General features: G+C 36.3%; 3 protein-coding genes across 3 annotated transcripts; 2 read left to right on the forward strand and 1 right to left on the reverse strand.

Annotated features, from left to right (window-relative positions):
* Positions 1–10,798: 10,798 nt before the first annotated feature.
* Positions 10,799–12,172, reverse strand: LOC126786041 (40S ribosomal protein S15a-1). The gene is made up of 3 exons (XM_050511741.1): positions 11,992–12,172; positions 11,226–11,386; positions 10,799–11,078 (listed from the first exon to the last, which is right to left on the reverse strand). Exons 1-3 carry the CDS (start codon positions 12,122–12,124, stop codon positions 10,980–10,982), a joined length of 393 nt encoding a protein of 130 aa, XP_050367698.1. The 5' UTR covers positions 12,125–12,172; the 3' UTR covers positions 10,799–10,979.
* Positions 12,173–19,378: 7,206 nt separating this feature from the next.
* On the forward strand, positions 19,379–19,818 carry LOC126786037 (histone H2B-like). Its single transcript, XM_050511738.1, has one exon. The coding sequence runs from the start codon at positions 19,396–19,398 to the stop codon at positions 19,816–19,818; it is 423 nt and encodes a 140-aa protein (XP_050367695.1). The 5' UTR covers positions 19,379–19,395.
* Positions 19,819–21,507: 1,689 nt separating this feature from the next.
* LOC126786035 (histone H2B-like) lies at positions 21,508–22,138 on the forward strand. Its single transcript, XM_050511736.1, has one exon. The coding sequence runs from the start codon at positions 21,576–21,578 to the stop codon at positions 22,011–22,013; it is 438 nt and encodes a 145-aa protein (XP_050367693.1). The 5' UTR covers positions 21,508–21,575; the 3' UTR covers positions 22,014–22,138.
* Positions 22,139–23,089: the final 951 nt, after the last annotated feature.

The following is a 23,089-nucleotide window of genomic DNA, read 5'->3' on the forward strand; positions in this document are numbered from 1 at the left end:
GTAGCAGGAAGTTGTACATTTTTTAGTCTCTTTTCTTTTTCATTATATCATCTGAAGAAGGCGAACTTGTTTTGCTAATTGCCTGTCTTAATTTTCTTCAAGAAATTTATCAATCCTCCCATCTCTGTCGGTCACTTAGTTCATTCCTTCAAGTCTCACGGTCTTCTGCCCTTGCCTAAATTCACAGTGTTTTCGATCATTAGTATCAGCAATGCTTCTCTTCCCGTGTTCATTCTCAAAAACAAAAACAAAAAAACTTCTCTTCCCGCGGTAGGTGCATAATTCTAACAGGGATATTCCAAACTAATGATAATGATCCTCAGCTACTTAAAAACACTTCTATATCAACAGATCCTTATTAGCTAGCAAATGGATTTTTAACTGGTAAGCTGTTAATTAATCAGCACTCAGCAGAAGTCTTTTCATCAGCAAAATGTTTTCTATCTAATTGAAAAAAAATACTTGATAGGCAAGCATATAGCAGGTGAGCTTATCATTGTGATGCTTCAACAACAACCATGTGAAGCACATACATCTCTTGTATTAATTCGTACAAAGCGATCAGGATTCAGGACCAATGAATAAGTCAATTAGAGGTGTACCTCTTTTTTTATTAATACAAAATGCACCTATCATGGCTTGTACAATTAAAGTGGCACCATTTCCTCTCTGTCTCTCCCAAAGTCCCAATCATTTTTCAATTAAGAGGCATCTTCATTATATAAAGTGAACTCTTATATAAAACTGAATAGTAGATTTCCATACACATTACCACTATCTCACTCACCTATATATACCCTTGAGTATTACTCAATTCATCAGAAGACGTATGTGTACTATGTGCTTCACATGATATGTACATTATGCATCACCCATCAGAATTGAATAATCAATAATTGGTTCAAAGTATAACTCTTTGAGCACATAATTGGTCGGATTACTCTAATGGTTTGTAATAGTACGTAGGAAGATCAAACCACCCGCTACAAGAACTAAAATGAATGAGTGCTGTTAGAATTAAATTATTGAAAAGGGTTGTTTCAAGATCAAAATGTTAATTAAAGACCTTAGTTTAGGAGTTGTTAAAAATGGCCCTAATTGTTGTGTGATTTCGGTTATAATGTTGTATTTGCTGTTTAGATAGGTTTCTAACGTTGTTAGATTATATTTTGCCCTCTGATTTCGTACATTGCTTGAAATTCTACTGTTTTTTTTTATGTTTCTTTCGTTTTGTCTCACAGTTATGTTGATAGTTACTTTGTCAGTTACTTGATCTATTTACTTGATTTTAGCTAGTTTGTCAACTGTGATAGTTGCATCTATCGTTTTCCAAGTTGATGAAGTTGCACACAAGGTGTTCGACGAAATGCCCTAGAAGAAGGTGAGATGAGGTGTTGAAGGTTTTCGTGAGAATTGAAGGGGGAAGTGTTGCTGGATTGATTTTTGTTCCCAAATGTGTTGCCGACGTATGAAAAATGTGGCCATTGAGGCTGAAAAGGTTGTGTTATTTCATGTATATATTTTGCGCATTATCAGTCTTACATCGATATTTAGTTACTCACACATTTACTTAATATCAATATGAATACGAGATAGTTACTAACATAATTAACGGGACTGTTGCTCAATATTGATATAGTTACAGACACACATCATTGTAACTATCATGTTCATTATTTGAGTATCATTGTAACTATTTGGCTGTGTAACTATCAAATTTGACTTTTCTCTTGCTTTGTTAGCTTTAGTTTTATGTTTCATCTCATCAGTTCACTCATTTGATAGTGTATATTTAGTTGCAATACAAAAGTCAACTTTTAGTTACATGATGAGTTACTTGAGTAGCTATATGTTTCTTAAGCAGCTGCATTCTAGTTACTTGAATAGTTTTCAGCTTTATAATCAGTTACTTTAGTAGTTACATCACGAATTTTTAGAAGATGCACACAAGGTGTTCGACAAAATGCGCAATACAATTACTGAGAAAGTTACCCGGTATCAATGAAGTTACTAATACAGTTACATAAATAGTACCTAAAGAAACTATATTAAACTACTCAAACAAAAGGTTATGAAGAAGATGGAGAATTGTGGGATCACAACCAATATGGATAAAGGAGAGATTTATACATGTGGTCTATCGATCAAGATATGAGTGAGAGGGACAAATTGTTACTGGATCGGTATATATATGTTCATGAACGTGCTGCAGATGTGTGAGAACTATGAGTTACTGAGACAATTACTCAATAGTCAATACCAAAGCAGTTACCTGATAGTTGCACACATAGTTACCAAGAAAGTTACCCATTTTCAATACAGTTACTGAGACAGATACCTAGTACCAACAAAGTTACTAATTCAATTACTAATATGGTCACATAAACAGTCACCAAGATAGTTGCTCAATGTCAATATAGTTATTCAGACAGTTGTTGAAGAAACTATATTAAACTACTCAAATAGAGGTTATGAAGACAATGGAGAACTATGACATCACAACCAATGTGTATACTAGATGCATGCTAGTTAATGGTGAGCTGAGCAAGTCAATTGAAGAGAAAAACAACTATAACTTCAATTTGTTTGTCATTTGGGCTGTAAATTGTTGCGCTCGTTCATCTAGAATTTTTGTACTTTGTAATTTTACAAAGACAATTAGTTATCAAGACAGTTACAAATACTAACTGGGTACATTAACAGTTTTTTACATCAACAATCTCACAATCATTGTAACTATCATATTTTATTATGTGATTATCATTAATTTGTAGCTATGCCAATACAATTACCGAGGCAGTTCCATCAAAAATTACTTTGAATGTTATATCAACAATACCAAGACATTTACTGAACACCAGCAAAGTTACTCACACACTTATCAAACACTTACTTAATAGAACAAAGTTACCAATATAGTTACTGACACAATTTCTCAATGTCAATACAGTCACTCAGATAGTTATCAAGGTACTACCACATATCTACTCAGGTAAATGGTTATGTAACTACTCAAAACTATCGTATAACTACCATTAATACTCTCATCATCTTAGGCTTATACTTCATAGTCGCTTCAACTATTCATTAACCAACGACATCCTCCAATTCACCTCATCATCTCCATTATCTTGTCTCTCCTTTATCCTGACATTACTAGACAATTAGCAACATAGTTACCGAGACAGTTCCTTAATTCCAACAAAGTTACTAATATAGTTACCAATACAATTACTCAATTCCATCAGATTTACTAATAGTTACTCAATTCTAATAGAGTTACTAATATATATAGTTACCACGACAATTATCAATATAGTTACCCAGACAGTTACACAATATCAATACAGTTACTCAATATTATCATTATGTATCTACTCATGTATAACTATTTAAGTCAGTTACTCAATTCCAACTGAGTTACCAATATAGTTACTTAATGTCAAAACAATTACTCAATATTATCAGTATATGTTCATGTAAATATTTAAGTAACTGATCATGTAACTAATTATTTGGATAAACAATCAAACAACGTTAACACATTGTTATACATATTGTCGTTTGCAATGTCAATATAGTTTACAAGACATGTAGCCAATATTAACATAGTTACTAACACAGTTATCAAATAGTTACTAATACATTCACATAGAGAGTTACAATACAGTTATGTGGCTAGTTACATAATTAGTTATTTAAATAGTTACATGGTAATAACAAATATATTGACATAGTTACATACAAATTACTTTACATTCATACATACATCCAGTTACTCACACAACTACATATCCAGCTTGAGGCATCTGAGCCTTCGGTTGAGGTTTCATTGCGTGAGCCATCAAAGCTTTTCACCAATTACATCATGTAACTATATAATTTCATAGTTAGTCATATGATCATATACTCAATCGATTGAATATATATAAATGAAAACATGCTCGTTATATATTCACCTCATCACCTCCATTATCATGTCTCTGCTTTATTCTGACTTTACTAGACAGTTACCAACATAGTTACCAAGGCAATTACTCAATTCCAACAGAGTTACCAATATAGTTACCAAGACAGTTACTCAATTCCAACAAATTTACTAATAGGTACTTAATTTCAGTTGAGTTATTAATATAGTTATAAAGACAGTTACTCAATTCTAACATAGTTACTAATAGTTACTCAATTTTCAATTGAGTTACTAATATAGGTACTAAGACAGTTACCAATATAGTTACACTACGTCAATATAGTTACTCGTTATATATTCACCTCATTACCTCCATTATCCTATCTATGATTTATCCTGACATTACCAGACAATTAGCAACATAGTTACCGAGATAGTTACTCAGTTTCAACAAAGTTACCAATATAGTTACTCAATTCCAACATATTTACTAATAGTTACTCAATTCCAATAGAGTTACTAATATAGTTACCAAAATAGTTACTCAATTCCAACATAGTTACTAATAGTTAATCAATTTCAATTGAGTTACTAATATAGTTACCAAGACAGTTCCCAATATAGTTACACCATGTCAATATAATTACTTATTATATATTCACCTCATCACCTCTATTATACTATCTCTGTTTTATTCTAACATAACTGGACAATTAACAACATAGTTACCGAGACAATTACTCAGTTTCAACAAAGTTACCAATATAGTTATCAAGACAGTTACTCAATTCCAATATAGTTATTAAGATAGTTACTCAATTCTAACAGAGTCACTAATAGTTACTCAATTTCAATAGAGTTACTAATATAGTTATCAAGACAATTATCATTATAGTTACACCATGTCAATATAGTTACTCAATATTATCAATATATGTTCATGTAAGGCCATAATTACATACACAGTTGCTTTACACTCACACACTTACCTATCTAGTTACTCACACAGTTACCTATCCAGCTCGAGGCGTCTGAGCCTTCGATGGAGGTTTCACCGAGTGAGCCATCAAAACTTTTCGCCATTTTTGGATTCGTACTACACAAAGCAAGGTCATAGTCATATCACAGTTCCCGACATAGTTACTTACACACAGTTACGTGAAAGAAAAATCATGAAATCAATCAATATTGTATAGCGCATAATTTCAGTTTCTGAAACAGTTACTTACGTAGTTACAAAAGCGGTTACAAACATAGTTACTCAATACTTTGAGTATGAAAAGTCCAAATTAAAAACACAAACAACTTCAACTCATAGGATTTCTAACCAAATAACTATTGAAAGTTCATGCTCCATATAGATACATGCATGTAGATCTCTCAACCTTAATAACCTAGCACTTGACTAGAAGGCAAACACAACCAACCTACATGGATGAAATCCATAAATTGGATTCAAAACTCTAGAAATTGATATGCACAATCTTAAATCTCATAGATCTTATCTTACATAACAAAATCAATTTGACATTTTACCTGTAGAGTGAGAGAGTCCTTTTCCGACTAGATTTTATGAAGGAGTTGATGGCGTTAGTGCCGTGCATGGCTGCGGAGGATGACAACGACAAGTTTGCAGAGGCAAACGTTGAAGGTGCCGACGGCGACGACGAGTTTACTAAGGACACGATGAAGGTGACGACGGCGGCATCAAGTTTGCAGAGGACATAATAAAGGTGACGCTTGGTTAGTTGGGTGAGAGCGAGAGTATGAGAGAGTGATTTGAATAGAAAGGAGAAAGGTACAATGACGAGAGAAAGAGAGAGAGAAAGAGAGAGAGAGAGAGAGAGAGAGAGAGAGAGAGAGAGAGAGAGAGAGAATTGGAAAAATATGCAAAGTTTATGAGAGATGAGTTAGGTAAGGTTAGTGACACACTCATAATAACTTAAAATTTAAAAGGTACAAATTTTGTTCATGTCTTTATTTATCAGAAGTCCAATCTATGAGCTTTAATTAACATTTTGGGTTTTTCAATGCCCTTAATTATCAAAACTCCATATATTATTATTCGGATTATTTTCTTCAAGCAATCTTGATATAAATAAACTTGTCGATGTTTGTTGCAATTTGAAAAGATGTGCTCTTACTTATTTCCAAAGTTATATGAAGATGTGAAGGGAAATTTGAACAATGAGAAGGTCCATAGAAATTAATAATCAGAGGACTTAAAAATAGATTGATAAGACATGCAATATTTGGTCCATAATTATATGGCCCAAATCAAGGATGTACAATGACTTCATGCATGCAATATTGTGTAGAGCTTGATGCATTCTTGCTAGAGTGATTCTCACCCACTACAATGAAGCATGCAAGTAATATATAGGCTCATACACTCTTATTTGATAGGTTCAGGGGGCAACAGCTCAAATAGCTTTTTTAATTAGGAGATTAGGGGAAGTATGTTTGAATGTGATGAAGATCAAAGAAATCTTTCCAATGTGTTCACTCATGCAAATTGATAAGTGAATTTCAATAATCTTGCATAGTGCCACAGAATTAGACCTCTTGATCCCCCCCAGCTGCAATCTATTACAGTAATACTGCATGCAGACCTTCTGCATTCTCTCGATGATCCCTCGAATAATTAAGCCATTCGCATACTGACTAAGATTGCAAGTATAGATAGAAATATGAATACCGAATCTAAATTTGTCCACACTTACTCCACTGATCCACTACCTTTAGTCCTTTACACTCATAGAATCTTCCTTCTTTATTTTATTCTTTTCGTTGTTAATATATTGCCTGATCGATTCTGAGAAAAGATTGCATTGCTCGGTTTCCTCGATAGCATCTTGCATATGCATGCAGTTGTCCACGTTTTCGTAGGAAGGAATACAATACAGTACAAAGCAGAAAGACAATGCTAAATGAAATAGACAATCACAGCAACCCGGCCAACCCCAACTTTAGATCCATCCATGTTCCCATAAAAATACTTAAAGTCGGAGAAAGCATGGGCCATGCATGCTAATGCTTCAAGTATATGCTTGGAAGATACTCTTCCCACCAAAGCCAAACCCTATTCAATGACCCCTTTAAAGCTCAGAAGCCACCTCGTTTACTACTCCTGTCTAGCTATTTGTGAAAACTCATCCATATAGTGGCCTTCATCAGAGCTTCCATGGCAACGACAAGAGCATGCAGCAGTGAGAACAGCGAGGATGATGAAGGGGAGGAGGAGGATCGAGGGGCCTGGGGTGTAAACAGTCGCCATTAAAAGTTTGAGGTCATTACTTTTTGTGGGCAACTAAGGACTCTTTGGCAGAGCAATATCTAGGATGATCATGATCGATGATTTGACGCTTCAATTTGATCATGAAGGTATTCTGTAGATTAAACAAGATGTGATTTGGTTTCTTCTCCATGCTTGTTGTGGCTTGGATCGATGAAAGAAAGAAACATTGTTAAACATAGCTACTACTAGAAGTTTTCCCTTTTTATTTATTGTATGTTGCTTTTCTATCTGCAACAGATCGATGATAAATCTTGGCGGCCACAGTACTAACGAGCTTGATGAACAGCTTCGAGTAATTTGATTGATCTCAAACCCCAAGTATCTACTTGATAGAATGCTTCGATCTGCTTATAATATGAAATGATCCCCTGCAGTATATATGTATTTGTGGACACAAAGGGCAAACAAGATTGAATTGTTCGAGTTCGTGCTGAACGTTTGAAATTTTAATGGACCGCTGGTCTGCTGGTTACAAATGAATTATGATGTAATGATGCAAAAGTATGAAAACAAAATAGCAAGATTCCAAATATCAATGGTGGAGTTTATTTTGGTGTTTAAGTTGCCAATAATTAATTTTCTGAAAACTTGAAACCACCAGAGGTGCTAGAAGGAAAAATTATTATATGTACTCAGTATATAGTCTACGTGACATACTTTTTTAATGTTATTGGTCCATTTTTTGTTGTGTTTGTTTCTGATTGGTTACTCATATTTAAATAATCTTATCTCATTTTACCGCGTGCATGTTTATTATACCATGAAGTAATATGATTGACTATGTACACAACATGACAGTGTCACGTAGTGTTCCAGGTACATAAAATAATTGCTCTGCTAGAAAAAGACTTTGCGATTAATAAATTTGGCTCAGCCATCCAAATTCAATTTCTTTTATCCTGCATAATTATGATCTATGTTATTCATAATGGAAAAATTATTATATGTACCTGGTATATAGTCTACATGGTGTACATTTTTAATGTTATTGGTTCATTTTAGACTGTATTTGTTTCTGATTATTTACTCATATTTAAATAATTTTTTCCTCTTTCACCGTGTGCATGTTTACCATACCATAGAGTAATATGATTAGTTGGGTATACCACATAGCAGTGCCACGTGGTGTTCCGGCTACATAAAATAATTACTCTTTATAATGGTGGAAAGATCACTAGATTATGGGTAAATAAGACCGATCACGTAGGAGCTAATAAGCCAATTAACAATTTAACATACATTTTGAAATGTTGTATCACTGGTATATACATGTATAAGCCAATTACCTTAGGATCTAATATGCACCATCACCTTGAAAATAAAATAAAAAATTTAGACTCAAGTCTAAGGTTCTTACACCTACATACAAATAAAAAGGCATGCAAATGTGCCATGTCCTTCATAAGTTTTTAAAACTTCAAGGGATGGGGGTCAGCTTCTAAGTGGGTTTCATATTTTCTTTTTTGGGTGATCTAAAATGTGCGTTCGTGATTCATCAACTTGGAGGTAATACATTAAAATCTTTATGAATTAATAGCTCAAAACCAGTAAAAATTATTAATTTAGCTCGTTATTAATTTATTGATAAATTAATAAGTTATTAATATCAAAGTATAATAAAGATTTTTTTAGAGTAAAAATGTTGTACTTTATTCGATGTACTACATTGATCATTAATTCCGTAAATATTATTAAATATATTAGTTTGTTCAATGCATTACATTGTTCATATAATATATACATCATAAAATTTACTATTTTGTTAGATAAACTACATTATTCAACAACTTATCATGGCAGCGAGAACATTGAATATAATTTTTTATTGCGCTAAGAGAAAAACACACAATAAGTTATTATTATGTTAAGAAAAGAGTATAATGAGATTCAAAATGACATCATTTTCAAGAAAAAACAAGTAATAAATAAGTCGTACTTTACAAAGTACTTGTAAATGTAAAATTATTTATATATAAGAAATTATTAATTTGTATATTTGATAGGAATCATATGAAGTCTCGAATTTCTATTATTTATAAATTTAGTCCTAAGTCGGGAGCGATAATAACTATTATTTTATTGAGGTTATTAATTAAGTGGGAGTGCGACTTGACTTGCTTGGGGACTCATGACAGATTCAAAGAATCAAAATTTGAGCAAATGGACCTTCAGTTCTAAGTTCTAACCAAACAACTCGTCGGCAAAAAGGTGAAGGGCGACTGAGATTAGAGCAAGTGCCTCAGTGGTTCTTGTTCATACCAATAATTATATCAACACTACCAGGTCCAGTTCAATAGTTGAGTTTGGTAAGTTAACGACCAATGTCAACGAAATGAAACATCGTTCATATCAAATTACCGTAAACAATCTTCTCATGAAGATCACAATTGCATGCGCAACCCTGGATGATCATCAGGATATGGCTTTGAAAAGTCTTGTATTCAAGTTCACCCTGCAATTTCACCGGGTGTATGCCTGCATCATGAGAGTGAGAGCCGATGGGCAATTGACCTGATCGATTAGGCAATATGGGAGAAGAGGCTAATAAATCCATGTCAAGTCGAATGTTTAAATCGTCACTGATGTAACTTGGGCAGTTTGACATTGAGTTATCAATGATTTCAGTATCTAAAAGCAAGGAATGTCCCTCAATTTGAAGCCGAGGCAGGGAAGCATGATACAGGGATCCCAGGACTAGCGCCTCCTCGGCAGCCCATTAACGAAGTTGTGATCCCTCTTGACTGAACTCACAAGCTTGGGAACAACACGATCAATTTAATCTCATGTATCCTTGTGCTACAATCCCCAGTTGCCTCGTTCGCCTTCAGATTCATAATGCGTGCGTATGAGCAAGACGTCTACCTTCCAACAGTCATTTACATTATGAAAACCTTCACTTTCCCAGATGTAAAATTTAAGTTGAACGACTTCATTTGGAAGTCGCAATTCATCCCAGGGACAAAGTGGTCTGGATGATTTTGTCTTCCTATTGGTAACCCAACTTCTTAACCAGGACAAGGAATTAACACCCAGATGTGGCAAAACAGTGCAACAGAAAATAATCACTAAAGGCAACAGAAATTAATATAGGTGGTGTAATATAGATGATTCAATTAATTGACTCCTGGAATTTCAGGAGATTCTGAATTATCATGGAGACATTATTAAAGCAATTTAGTTCACCACGGCAAGTCTCCACTAAAGACACAAATTAAATGAAAGAACCCCTCCGGAAAACAATTTTATCCCAGCAGAAAAAGAGTTGTACAGAATCTTGAGAACCAACATAGGACATGAAACTCATCAAAAGTCACGGAACCAGGATATGCTCGGATGATGTTTGGGATACAATGATACTACTCAGCAACAGGGACAACTGAAGCTGGGCAGTTTCATTATATCCCAACACCATCAGAGCATATCCCCATTCCCTTTCTGAAAATGATGGTCATAATATAAGGGAAAAACAATAGCCACAATATTAATAATCAAGATTCAATACAACTCTTTTTGCATTGGGGTATTGCAAATAGAATTCCAAAAGAAGCTTTTCCATTTAACTTGTATCAACCCAGAACAGAGACTACCAATGATGATGAATACCAAATAACATTAATATCAAAGTCGCAAAAACATGAAGGTCAATCCAAGTAAAAGAAGAAAGTCACATCCAAGTACAATAAACTCTCAAAACCCGACTTCGGAATTTAAGTCTATGAAAATATCCCAGCATTACTAAACCCAAAAAAAAGGATCCGCTTGATACTCTCCTCAGTAAAAGAAACCGAGAACCTTGCCGCCAACATTCTTTCTCCTAGCTTCCTCGTGATCCATGATTCCAGCAGAAGTTGTCAACACAATGTATCCAAACTGCAAACAAATACATATTACATTCAGTGCAAAAACTTAAAACAATCAATGCAAATGAATATAAATAAACTGCGCATGCATAATTAACATGTACAAACGCTACAGTACCCTAACATCTAATACAGTGATGCATTAACAAAGGCACACCTGTCTTGAGGGAAGAAGCCTGGCAGTCCATCCTTCAATCTCCTTGACACCAACATCGAACCGAGGGCTGATAACCCCACACTTGTTCAGTCTCCCATTGAGTTCAACCACAATCTTTCCAGATCTGTGGTCATCAACATACTCAAACTCACCGATATAACCTGCAGAATTCCAAACCCAATTAATCATACAACCAAACAACTGACCACCCAATAATCATACAACCAAACAATTCATGAACCAATACTCAAGTAATTGAACAATATCAGACAAAAACATCACACAATGAACACTAGCAGACCCAACAGACATAACTAGCTAATCTTCGACCCCAAAAATAACCTAAAAACACAACTGCGGACCCGGTAATCAGACAACTACGCAATTCCAAACCCAACAAACAGTTAGTTTAATCAGCACAAAGTACCCACATTATAAAGATTCAAGCTTCCTTTTAGAAAACACAAAAAGATAGAACTCAACACCCAACAGTCATACAACCAAACATCACAACACCCAATAGTCAAGCAAACCAAACAACTCCTGACCCAAAAACCACATAACGACCACGGGCAGACAGAGTAAGCATATAACTAGCTAATCTCGGACCCCAAAAATCATCCAAACAAACCACTTCAAACATGGTAACCAGACAACTACGCAATTCCAAACCCAACATGTAATTCGATCAATATAAACCACACATGATACAAAGTCTCAGGCTTTTCTTAAACAAAACAAAAAAAGTAGTGGACAAAACACGAACCGTGCTTCTGCATAACGATGAGGAACTTGATGATGACCTTAGAGGAAGGCCTGATCATGACCTGCCTCTTTCCCCTCTTCTCTGCGTTGTACATGCTCTTCAGGGCATCGTTCAGAACGCTGACTCTCACCATTTTTTCCGCTTCTTTTAGATCTGAAAACACACAACACAAACAAATTCGGAGTCAGAGATCATGATGGGTGAGCTCTTATTAATCGATTCATGCATTTTGTGGAGGTGGGAGGGGGTTGTTTTACCAGACTCAAGACCAAAAGCTGAGGGCGGCGGGGTTAAGAGAGTTTGAGAGCAGAGGCACGCTAGGGTTTTGGCTTTTCAAGTAGGGAAGGTGTTGGCGAGCCTGGCTTTAATGTATTTACACCAGTGAGTTTACCAGGATGCCCTCGTGGTCTGCAGGCTTGGGTCGCTCTAAGGCTCCAAGCCCATGCCCTTTATTTTCGTAGGCAGGAAGCCCACAGTACCTTTACTATTAAGCATGCGATTTGATACATTAGCTTTCGTGTCAGTGAATTTGCTACTATAGATTTTAGTTTTGCTAAATTTACTATCCTAGTTTTTCAAAACGTGTAAATTTACTATCCTTAGAGTCTCTGAGTATATATGTTAGTCATTTTCCTTTATTTAAAATAAATGTTAGCCCCTTTTCAAAAAAAAATGTTAGTCGTTTTTCTAACCTTAAGTTGAATTATTACTCCAAAATTTTCAAATTAAGCAACTCAGTTAAATAAATTTTCAAATTTAGTTGCTTACTAATTAAAATTAACAAATTAATATCCAATTAATATCAAATAGACTAATTTTAAAATGGGCATTGTTATTTGAGGATTTAGAGGGCTCCAGGTTTTAAGGAAGGGAAAAGTTTTTCGTCAATGCTTGTCCGGGGGATCCTCTATGTCGGCATTGGCGTCCGGTCTCATCGGTATGGACTGGATTGATGTCAGACAAGCTGTTGTTTTGTCTTGTTGAGGCAAGTTAATCGACGGAAGGTATCTGGGTGTTGATGAAGGCGGATATGGTTAGAGCATTCATGTTTTTCCGCCATGGTTTGAGGGTCATCAAGAAGGTGCGCAGACACTGGCTAAGGGGAATTATGAAACGGTGGTGTGTTGTGGCGGTTGTACGGAGTGGCCAATCAAGATCGGTTCTAGATCTCAATAGGTTCTCTCTACCTAGTCCTGTTGCAAATCTGGACTGGCGATGCACTGGGGTCGTCGGTGGTGGCAAGGCGACAAGACTCTCTGTTGATTGTGTTACATGCTCTTGGGTCGGTTTCTATAGCAGTCTTGGTCCCTGAAGTCCATTATGGGACTAGGCAATTTTGGGTCTGGGTCGGTTTAGATTTTTAAGTTCTTATTGAGCTTATGTTGCCTCGACGATATGCTGGCCTATTGTCTTGACTGGATGTCATCTCTATCTTTTCATCTTATCTTTTAGTTTTCCTATCATTAGTTGGTGTCATTTCTTTTCTTTGCATCATGCAAAAAATGCTTAGATAGTTGGTTTATCATATGTATCACAATGGTACATGTATCATGAAACTCTATTCATCTTGTAATAGGTGATAACTGGTGAATATATAATGACATTATTGGCTTGAGTTTGCCTATGTTGAATGGAATGTTAGTTTTTTTTTTTGAAAGACTAATTTTGAACACATAAAGTAAGAAAATTGGAAAAATATATGCTTAGGGTAGCAATTTGACAATTAGCTTTTTAAAATTAGGATAGAATGCAAACTAGCTGAAATAAAAGTTATTGCGTAAATTAATATTGAGGTAAAAGCTTGACTAGCAAATTGGCTATCAAGTTTTGTTTTTATATTTTTGCTATCCACCAATGCATCTTAATGTTTGATTTACTTGATAAGAAGGTTGGATTAGTTCATATCTAGCTAATCTTAAAATACCTTGTAAAGAGATTCATGTTGTTTGTCTTGCTTGATGTATGAGTGATTTTAAATTTATAGATTTTACAACTATGGGGCTATCTTTAGTGTCATGGCGCATGCATTTTCATATTTTCCTTTCAATAAATGATTAAACTCAAGGTTTTCAAAGTAAAACGTTGAATACACTATTACCATACTTCCAAATTGGGCCAGTTGGAATAGGGAGAGACCAACCTTCCCACACATATGACGACGTTGAGTTAGTGAGACGCGCCGCTGAACGAGGATAAAACTCAACTTTCGCGACCCTATAAAACAACCTAGTTTAAGAGCATCCGCACCAGCGAGCAAACGGGGAAGAGCTGCTCGAGCATGAGGTGGGACCGTCTGGGTTTGCTCGAGCAAACCTAGATCGTATTTCACAACAGCAACAATGGAGGTTGAACTTGCTCGCCCAGTTAACCTTCCGGTTTCGCTCGACCAAATAGCGGAGCCCACAACACGTGGGTGACGTCTCCTTTTTCCTGTCAGCTAGTCAAAAGTGAAAAACAAATTACGGACCAATGATGCGATGACACGTGGCTTAATGACATTGTCCTTCAAACTACAACGGTTTAATAGATCTAGGTCTTCCATTTGAATAAGAAATTTCGATCGAACGATAAAAATTCATAAGCAACGGCTACTATTTGATCAGAACAGAAACAAACAAAAAAAATAGTAAAAAATCCCATTTTTTTTCAAAACTCTCCCAAAAATTTGCCTGTAAATACTACTTTAATTTTAGATCAACTCACACTAATTTGTGCACAACAAATTTCACATCTTCCTCCATCTCCTCTCTCATTTCATTTAGCATTTTTTATTTCCAAAACAATGGGCTCCCATTAGCATTTTTTGTCATAGCGTTGATGAATACGACGGTAACAAACAAAAGAGAGACAAATTGTGGGAGACAATTCATGCCGATTATATGCAAAATTAGGTGCTAGCACCGAGTGAGAAACCTCCGAAGGAGCCGAGGACCCAAATCGCGCTCGCTTCTCACTACAACAAGTTCAAGCTACTCTTGCAAGAATGTGACGAATGTTTGGCGGCGGCACGACAACATGTAGCTAGCGGCACTTCGTTAATGGATGAAGTAAGTTTACATTATTTTATCATATATTATAATTTTTATTTGATTATATATATAATTAAATTATGTAATTTATATATCTAATTTATTTAAATATGTAGTTGTTTACATTATTTATTTTAATATATCTAGTTTGGTTACATTATTTGTTTTTATCCAATTTGTTTAAATTATGCAATTAAATATGTACCTAATATAAGTTTTTCAATAGGAATGACAAACTCAATCATGTTATTATAATGCCAAAAAGAAAAAGTTTACACACTTTGAATGTTGTGAACTGGTTAAGGATCATCCATCTTTTGTTGCGGTCATACCTACTACTCTATCTTCATATGCAAGTAGTTACGATGCTACTCCTTCCGCAACCGAATCATCTCCAACCCATCAATTTGGATGACGACCAAGTGAATGAGACACCTCAAAGCAACATGGCAGCTTTCTTGAGTCTGTCTAGACCAATGGAAATCAAGGCGTCAAAGGAAGCTATGCACCAAAAGAAACAGGGTAAGACTCCTATTGAGCAACGAGTTGAGGTTTTGTATACCATTGCAAGTGACCAAGCATCATGGCACGCCAATCGGTTAGCGCATAATGAGTGAGTTTAATTATTACGCGGAGTAGATAGACATTCAAAAGCGGAAGGAGGCAAGGGCGGAGGAATAGTTACGAATGAAGAAATAAGAGAATGACACAAGGATCATAACAATGGATTTGGAGGCTATGACCCCAATCTAGAAAAAGTATTTTACCAGGAGGAAACTAAAAATCTTTAATAAAGGATGAACTAGTCAAGATCAACCTAGCGATGAAATATATTTGGATTGTTATCACCCAAGTCACCCAAGCCGCGTCTTATTTCCTTGATAGTATTGTACTAAATTTAAATTTTATGTAATTTAAATTTTATGCAATTTAAATATTATGTAATTTAATTTTTTGAGAAATAAAAATATAAATTATTTATTAAGATGAAATTGAAATATACATTAAATTTAAACACGTACATACTTAAATTAAACACATACGAGCTTGATAATTAAATACAAACGGAATGAAAACACATAATAAAACATATTTACAGTATTTCTCCAATTTCCACCCTCCAAATGTGTTTCACCAAGTCTTTATGGAGCTCTCTATGGATGTAAACGGATTCAAGATCGGTAACAAAGTCGTGAAACTGTTGTATATTGGCTCCATCTCTACTGATTGGCTCAAAACAAATTTGATTCCCTCGTACATTCACCGGCCCGTCACAAACCCGGAAAGTCTTTAATGGGTTTTGCAAGTCTTCTTCTTCCTCCTCCTCATCCTCCACGTACTATTCCTCAACAATCATGTTATACAATATAATGCAAGCTAACATGATGGTAGTCATTACCGATTTGTGGTGCACTGTACAACTGTGACGCATAATTTCTCATCGAGATTACAAGATGCCAAAGGCCCTCTCCATATATTTCCGGTATGCCTCATGTTTCTTTGCAAAAAGTTTATATTGTGGCGTCTGGGGACTGTGAATTGTTTTGACAAATGTAGAGTACCTTGGATATATTCCGTCAGCCAGATAATAAGTTGTCGAGTACCTCTGTCAGTGGACTTCGTATACGGCAATTGAGCCTATTCGGGCAAGGATCTCTGAGAAAACATTCGATATGTGGAGCACGTTAATGTCATTTTTAGCTCCACGACACCCAAAGAAACTGTGCCATATCCATGTATCATAGGAGGCCACGACCTCCAGATTAACTGTTGGGCGACCCTTTCGACCTGAGTGTGCCCCTTGATAGGCGGTTGGGCAGTTCTTCCACTCCCAATGCATGCAGTTGATACTTCCAATCATATTGGAAAGCCTCGGCGTTCGCCTTTAGCTAGTACTCGCGTGAGGTCCCCCGATGTTGGACTACATATGTATCTTGGACCATAGAGGTAAACCACTTGTCTGCAAAACTCCTTCATACAATAGAGGGTAGTCGATTCCCCAATTCTTATAATTTCAGTACATTGATCTGCAGTTGATCGGTACGCCATCTTTCGTAGAGCCTCAGTTATCTTTTATTAGGGAAGTAGCCCTAGCAAATCAGTGACGTCTTCTCTTTGGTGCTAAGATTGGTTGTGGTTGCAGAGGTCCGTCATGATAATATTGAATCAGTCTTTGCTCATCCTGTACCTCCGGCGAAAGTCTTGTGAGTCGAAGATTGGACGTTCGATGAAGTAATCTTTAATGAGATTATGTCCCCTAGATAGCCTCTAATGCAGTTTATTCGATATTTTACCGCGACATGAATCGCTTGGCCCTATTGGTTCATGGTCGTGTTGTACTTCCGCTATGACGACATGATTGACGGATAATTGCTCCTTATGGTCATCCTCTTCTTATTGACGTTGTCTCAACCTAAAAAAATTGTGGAAGCATAAATGATTCATTAGTGCATGAACAAGGAAATGTTCATAAATATGCTATGATTCTTCACAATGATGTGAGTATAGAATGAGTGATATTAGACAATTTATAGCCAATTGGTCGAAAATCTAACAGAAATCTTGTATAATATCGAGTCGATAACGACACGTGGCACATTATTATTGGTTGTAAATGTATCCAGTAAATATTTTTAATAATTTCACATCAAGAAAAAATTAAATTGCTTAAATAAATTGTGAATAAGTGTGTGTAAAAATTGATTTGCTTGAGGAAACCCATTTTATGGGTGTGGCTGCTCTTACGGAGCACTTAAAGATTTCTCTTTGACTATTGACTCATTCAAATACTGATTTTGGAGAGAATTTTGAAAAAAAATCATTACGTAATTTAACTTCAATAAACATAAACATTTAAACAATAAAATAATTCATCAAAAATTAAACATTTAATTTTTTTTGTGTTTATGCTTTATACTAAATTTCTGGTGTTACGTCACTTCGGGGACATCCGATCAAAAAAAATTCGGGTGTTACTGTTCAATTGTTTATCACATGAAAGTATGAAACCCACCAAGCGGTTCCACTAACAGGCCAGATCAGCTATTCGCGCCACACTCTGACGTAAACTGTTCATCCAGTTCCTTTTTCAAAACGACTCAACGGCGGATCACCTAGTCACGTCACTAATCCCCGCGGAACTCCTATCAGCAATAAGATCAACCTCTCTTCCCTATATATAAAAAGAGTTTTTTTCACCAACAGTCCCTCAACTCTGGTGTACCTACCAATGTGATACCTCAACTCTTAATCGTACCAATGTGATACCCAGACTCTAGTATTGCTATCATTGAAGTACTTCCGTTAGTTTTTTTTAACTTTTCCGTTATCTTGGTGACGTGGCAGGTACGTGAGGCCCACAAAGAGGGTTAAAAGACAAAATTAACCTCATCTGAGAGGAGCAATGTTTTTCCCGCCCTTTACCTTGAGAAAGACACCCAACAATTCCAATTTTGGCGCCAATTTTCCCTCTCTACTCCTTAATTTGTGTCTCTTATCTAAACTAAAGAACTACCGCCAACCAGTCGACCACAATCTGATAAAACCTAGATCAATCTCATTTTCTATTTTTACCCTAGCACTTGTTAAACTAACAAAATAAATATAGAAATTTATATGGAACATCTCATTTCCACAATCTCATAAGAATATAAAAACACATAACTTAACGAAATTCAAATACATGTTTAAGTACCATTAGTTGCCACCTTTTATGTTGATCTGTCATGATTTTTGCTTGTAAGAACTAATGGTACATGTAGTTGAATTTCGTTAAGTTATGTGTTTCTATATTCTTATGAGATTGTGGAAATGAGATGTTCCATATAAATTTCTATATTTATTCTGTTAGTTTAACAAGTGCTAGGGTAAAAATAGAAAATGAGATTGATCTAGGTTTTATCAGATTGTGGTCGACTGGTTGGCGGTAGTTCTTTAGTTTAGATAAGAGACACAAATTAAGGAGTATGGAGGGAAAATTGGCGCCAAAATTGGAATTGTTGGGTGTCTTTCTCAAGATAAAGGGCGGGAAAAACATTGCTCCTCTCAGATAAGGTTAATTTTGTCTTTTAACCCTCTTTGTGGGCCTGACGTACCTGCCACGTCACTAAGATAACGGAAAAGTTAAAAAAAACTAACGGAAGTACTTCAATGATAGCAATACTAGAGTCTGGGTATCACATTGGTACGATTAAGAGTTGAGGTATCACATTGGTAGGTACACCAGAGTTGAGGGACTGTTGGTGAAAAAAACTCATATAAAAACCACTTTCCCTTCTCCAAAATCTCACACATCAGCAGAGCACCTCCCTCGCAGTCTCTGATTTCTCAGATTCCCAAATTTCCCAAAACCCCAACTTTTTGTTTCCAACCCCAAATGGCGCCCAAAGCAGAGAAGAAGCCAGCCGAGAAGGCCCCGGCAGAGAAGGCTCCCGCCGAGAAGAAGCCCATGGCCGGCAAGAAGCTCCCCAAGGAAGCCGGAGCGGCCGCCGGAGACAAGAAGAAGAAGAGGAACACGAAAAGCGTGGAGACCTACAAGATCTACATTTTCAAGGTCCTCAAGCAGGTCCACCCAGACATTGGGATCTCCAGCAAGGCCATGGGTATCATGAACAGCTTCATCAATGACATCTTCGAGAAGCTCGCTCAGGAGTCTTCCAGGCTTGCGAGGTACAATAAGAAGCCGACGATTACTTCTCGGGAGATCCAGACTGCTGTCAGGCTTGTGCTTCCTGGTGAATTGGCCAAGCACGCCGTTTCGGAAGGGACCAAGGCTGTGACCAAGTTCACAAGCTCTTGAAGTGTTGAGGGTTCTTGACTGACTAGCTGCTCTTTGATATTAGTGGCTCTATGTTCAGATTTGGGTTTAAATTTAGTGACTCTAATTGTCTGAATAAACCATATATTTCATTAAACAAAGATAGAGACAATTATTCATCCACAACTTAAATGTAGTCAAAATGGCATTCCTCTCAATTCAAGATAGAAACAGCAAATTCATCCACAACTCAAATTCCAAAACACGTATAGGTACCAAATTGATAGTTCATTTATTCAGAAAATCAAGCTCTAGGTATGACTATATCCTACTACAGTACTACTGAACTATTTCCAATCTCATGTGGTGCATTCAATTACAGATGCTTCGGATACAAGAAAATGTCGTTATGATTTTTTAAAAAAAAAGAAAAGAAAAAGTTGTTACGGTTCTTGCCCAGATGCATAAAATATGTCATGCTGACATACTACCAGTGGTGGATCTCTTTGGAGGCTAGAGAGGGCCACGGCCCTTCCGGCAAAAATTAATTATCCCCTTAATTAGATTTTAATTACACATTTAGTGATATGTTTAGTATAAATTGCCCCTCCGAGATTATTTTCCAGGTTCCGCTAATGCATGCTACCATTCACCACAGATGATAGCAATATTGGATAATCCAGCCATTTCGAATATTTATGGTGTAAGCTATTGTCCTATAAGAGTCTTTCACAACCTACATCTCACTATTTATATTCACAGTAGTTTTTTGTTCAGACCATGCATAGTCACGTTAGTTTGGTAACTTGATAAATAAGTACCAATGTGGCCAGAGATTTTCTTATTAGAGTAACTAATTGCAAATTAGAGACCAAGTCGAAAGAAACTAGACAATAGACACGTGTTCTTCCTAGTAAAAGCGAGCTAAATACGCTTTCGATCCTTACATCACTATTTATAGGGTTTCCCTTTATAATGTTGTATATGATAATAAATAGTTCCACAACCCTAGCAACTTCACACAATGTGCATCTCCCACTACACTACAAAAAAACTTAGTAAAAGGCACATTGAAATGTGTCTAATGTTAAATTTTTTTATAGTGCTATCTTCGATAATTCTCTACAATTTATCATAATTTTTTCACATTTATGTATTTTGTATATCACTTCCATCGAGTATTGTTACAATATCTGTAAAGTTTTTCAATTAGTCGATTGCATATATCAAATTACCCATAAGCAAGTACACACTTCGTAGAGCATGAATTAATAATAAGGAGGAAGTTAGTGTATATTCTCATAGATTACACTCTTTTCTTTTTTTAATTTCAATAACCATACAATTTTGAAGTCTCAACGTCTTTTTTTTTTTTTTTTTTGTCAAAGAAGTCTCAATGTCATTACACAAGTATTACAACAAACAAGAACAAAATGTGTGACGAGTAGCGAAAAGGCCAAAGTGCCAAACCCCTTTGAATTTTTATAGTCCGTGTCGTTTGGCCGACCAAATCAAATTGCGGGGGAAACAATTGGGACTCAAATTTATGTTGGCGCTCCTCAATTCAAATCAAGCTAATCGTAGCCGTCGGTGAGGAGACATCACTAAAGGAAATCCCACCGTTAGTATTAGTGATCCGCGTGACATCCCATTAGCCAATAGTACGCTACCTCCACACTTATATAAAAACCCATCGTCCTTGATACACCTCTTCACAAATCACAACAGATTCCCAAATTCCGAAATCGAATTCTCAACCCAAAAGTTTCCCAACCCTAAAATTTACCCTCTCAATTCTGATGGCCCCCAAAGCAGAGAAGAAGCCCGCTGAGAAGAAGCCGGCCGAGAAGGCCCCGGCAGAGAAAGCCCCGGCGGAGAAGAAGCCCAAGGCCGGTAAGAAGCTTCCCAAGGAGGCCGGAGCGGCAGCCGGAGACAAGAAGAAGAAGAGGAACAAGAAGAGCGTGGAGACCTACAAGATCTACATCTTCAAGGTCCTCAAGCAGGTCCACCCAGACATTGGGATCTCCAGCAAGGCCATGGGCATCATGAACAGCTTCATCAACGACATCTTTGAGAAGCTTGCTCAGGAGTCGTCCAAGCTCGCAAGGTACAACAAGAAGCCGACTATCACTTCTCGGGAGATCCAGACTGCTGTGAGGCTTGTGCTTCCTGGAGAACTGGCCAAGCACGCTGTTTCTGAGGGGACTAAGGCTGTGACAAAGTTCACTAGCTCTTGAAGTACTGTGGGGTTTTAAATTGGCGTAGTATTCTATTTGTTATCTGTCTAGGTTTAGGGTTTAAATCAATTAGTGGATATGTAATCGCTCTCAATTTTCCATGAAATGAAAGACGAGTGTTTATATAAGATGGACTACTGCACTTTTGAGTCTTTTGTTGTGAACTGGAATGGATGGACTCGTGCTGGTCTGATAATATGAATACTTTCTTTTTACACCCAGATGGATGATTCTGAGATAATTGTTCCTCGGAAATTACATTGGATCTGAACTTGTTGAATTCGGTTTTGCCATTGGATGGTACTCATTAACTTGTTTGGAGTGTTTGGGTTGCTTGCAAACTTGATTTCAAAGGTTGATTAGTTTTTCTGGAAGAATTTTTGGGCGATCAAAGGTGTAGGATTTGTTTAGAGCGATATAAACCATTGTAGGGATAGGTATAATTAATTGGCGCCAATGAGATTTTGTAATTTCAATTTTGAAGTTGGGATTGGGCGCCTCTTCCTTTTTTGTCAGTGTCCGCCCCGAATCGCCGGATTATTTAAGATTTCGAAAGTTTTCATTTGGCGCCCATAATTTGGTTTAGGGAGGGAGAGTCAAAGTGCTGGAAATTTTAATTTAGTGTTTAATTAGGTTCTGTATTAGGGTCTGTAATTTACGGGTCTGGTCACGTTGATTCTAAGTTTCTAACGCCATACTGTGTGGGAAAATTAGACGTGTGGTCTGTACTCTCTAGCAAATGGTTTGGGTTTCCGAACTTGGTAAATACTAAATACTTCAAAACTCAAAAGCCTCACTCCATTATCGTTGAAACGCATACTTGATACTGATCTGATGATAAGCATAGTCGCATAGGTATCAGAGTGGACTTTTTCATGTGAATATGAAGGAATAATTGTATCGAACTGTTTATTTTGTCGAATGGAAGAGTTCTTTAAAATGATTTCTTGTTGAAATTCATAATTTTAAATAAACATCTATTTTTAATGAGATTATGAGATATTATTTGTATAACAAGTGAAATTACGTATCACGATTGAACTTGAGGTTTGTCATCGGATTCGAATTTGCGTGTA

Source organism: Argentina anserina, chromosome 3 (genome assembly GCF_933775445.1).
Source record: "Argentina anserina chromosome 3, drPotAnse1.1, whole genome shotgun sequence".
NCBI classification, from domain to species: Eukaryota; Viridiplantae; Streptophyta; class Magnoliopsida; order Rosales; family Rosaceae; genus Argentina; species Argentina anserina.

Coding starts and splice junctions, on each gene's coding strand:
- LOC126786041 (XM_050511741.1), bottom strand. CDS start 12,124: ATGGTGAGAGTCAGCGTTCTGAACGATGCCCTGAAGAGCATGTACAAC. Junction 11,387..11,991: donor CATCGTTATGCAGAAGCACG/GTTCGTGTTTTG, acceptor GGAATTCTGCAG/GTTATATCGGTGAGTTTGAG. Junction 11,079..11,225: donor GGCTTCTTCCCTCAAGACAG/GTGTGCCTTTGT, acceptor ATTTGTTTGCAG/TTTGGATACATTGTGTTGAC.
- LOC126786037 (XM_050511738.1), top strand. CDS start 19,396: ATGGCGCCCAAAGCAGAGAAGAAGCCAGCCGAGAAGGCCCCGGCAGAG.
- LOC126786035 (XM_050511736.1), top strand. CDS start 21,576: ATGGCCCCCAAAGCAGAGAAGAAGCCCGCTGAGAAGAAGCCGGCCGAG.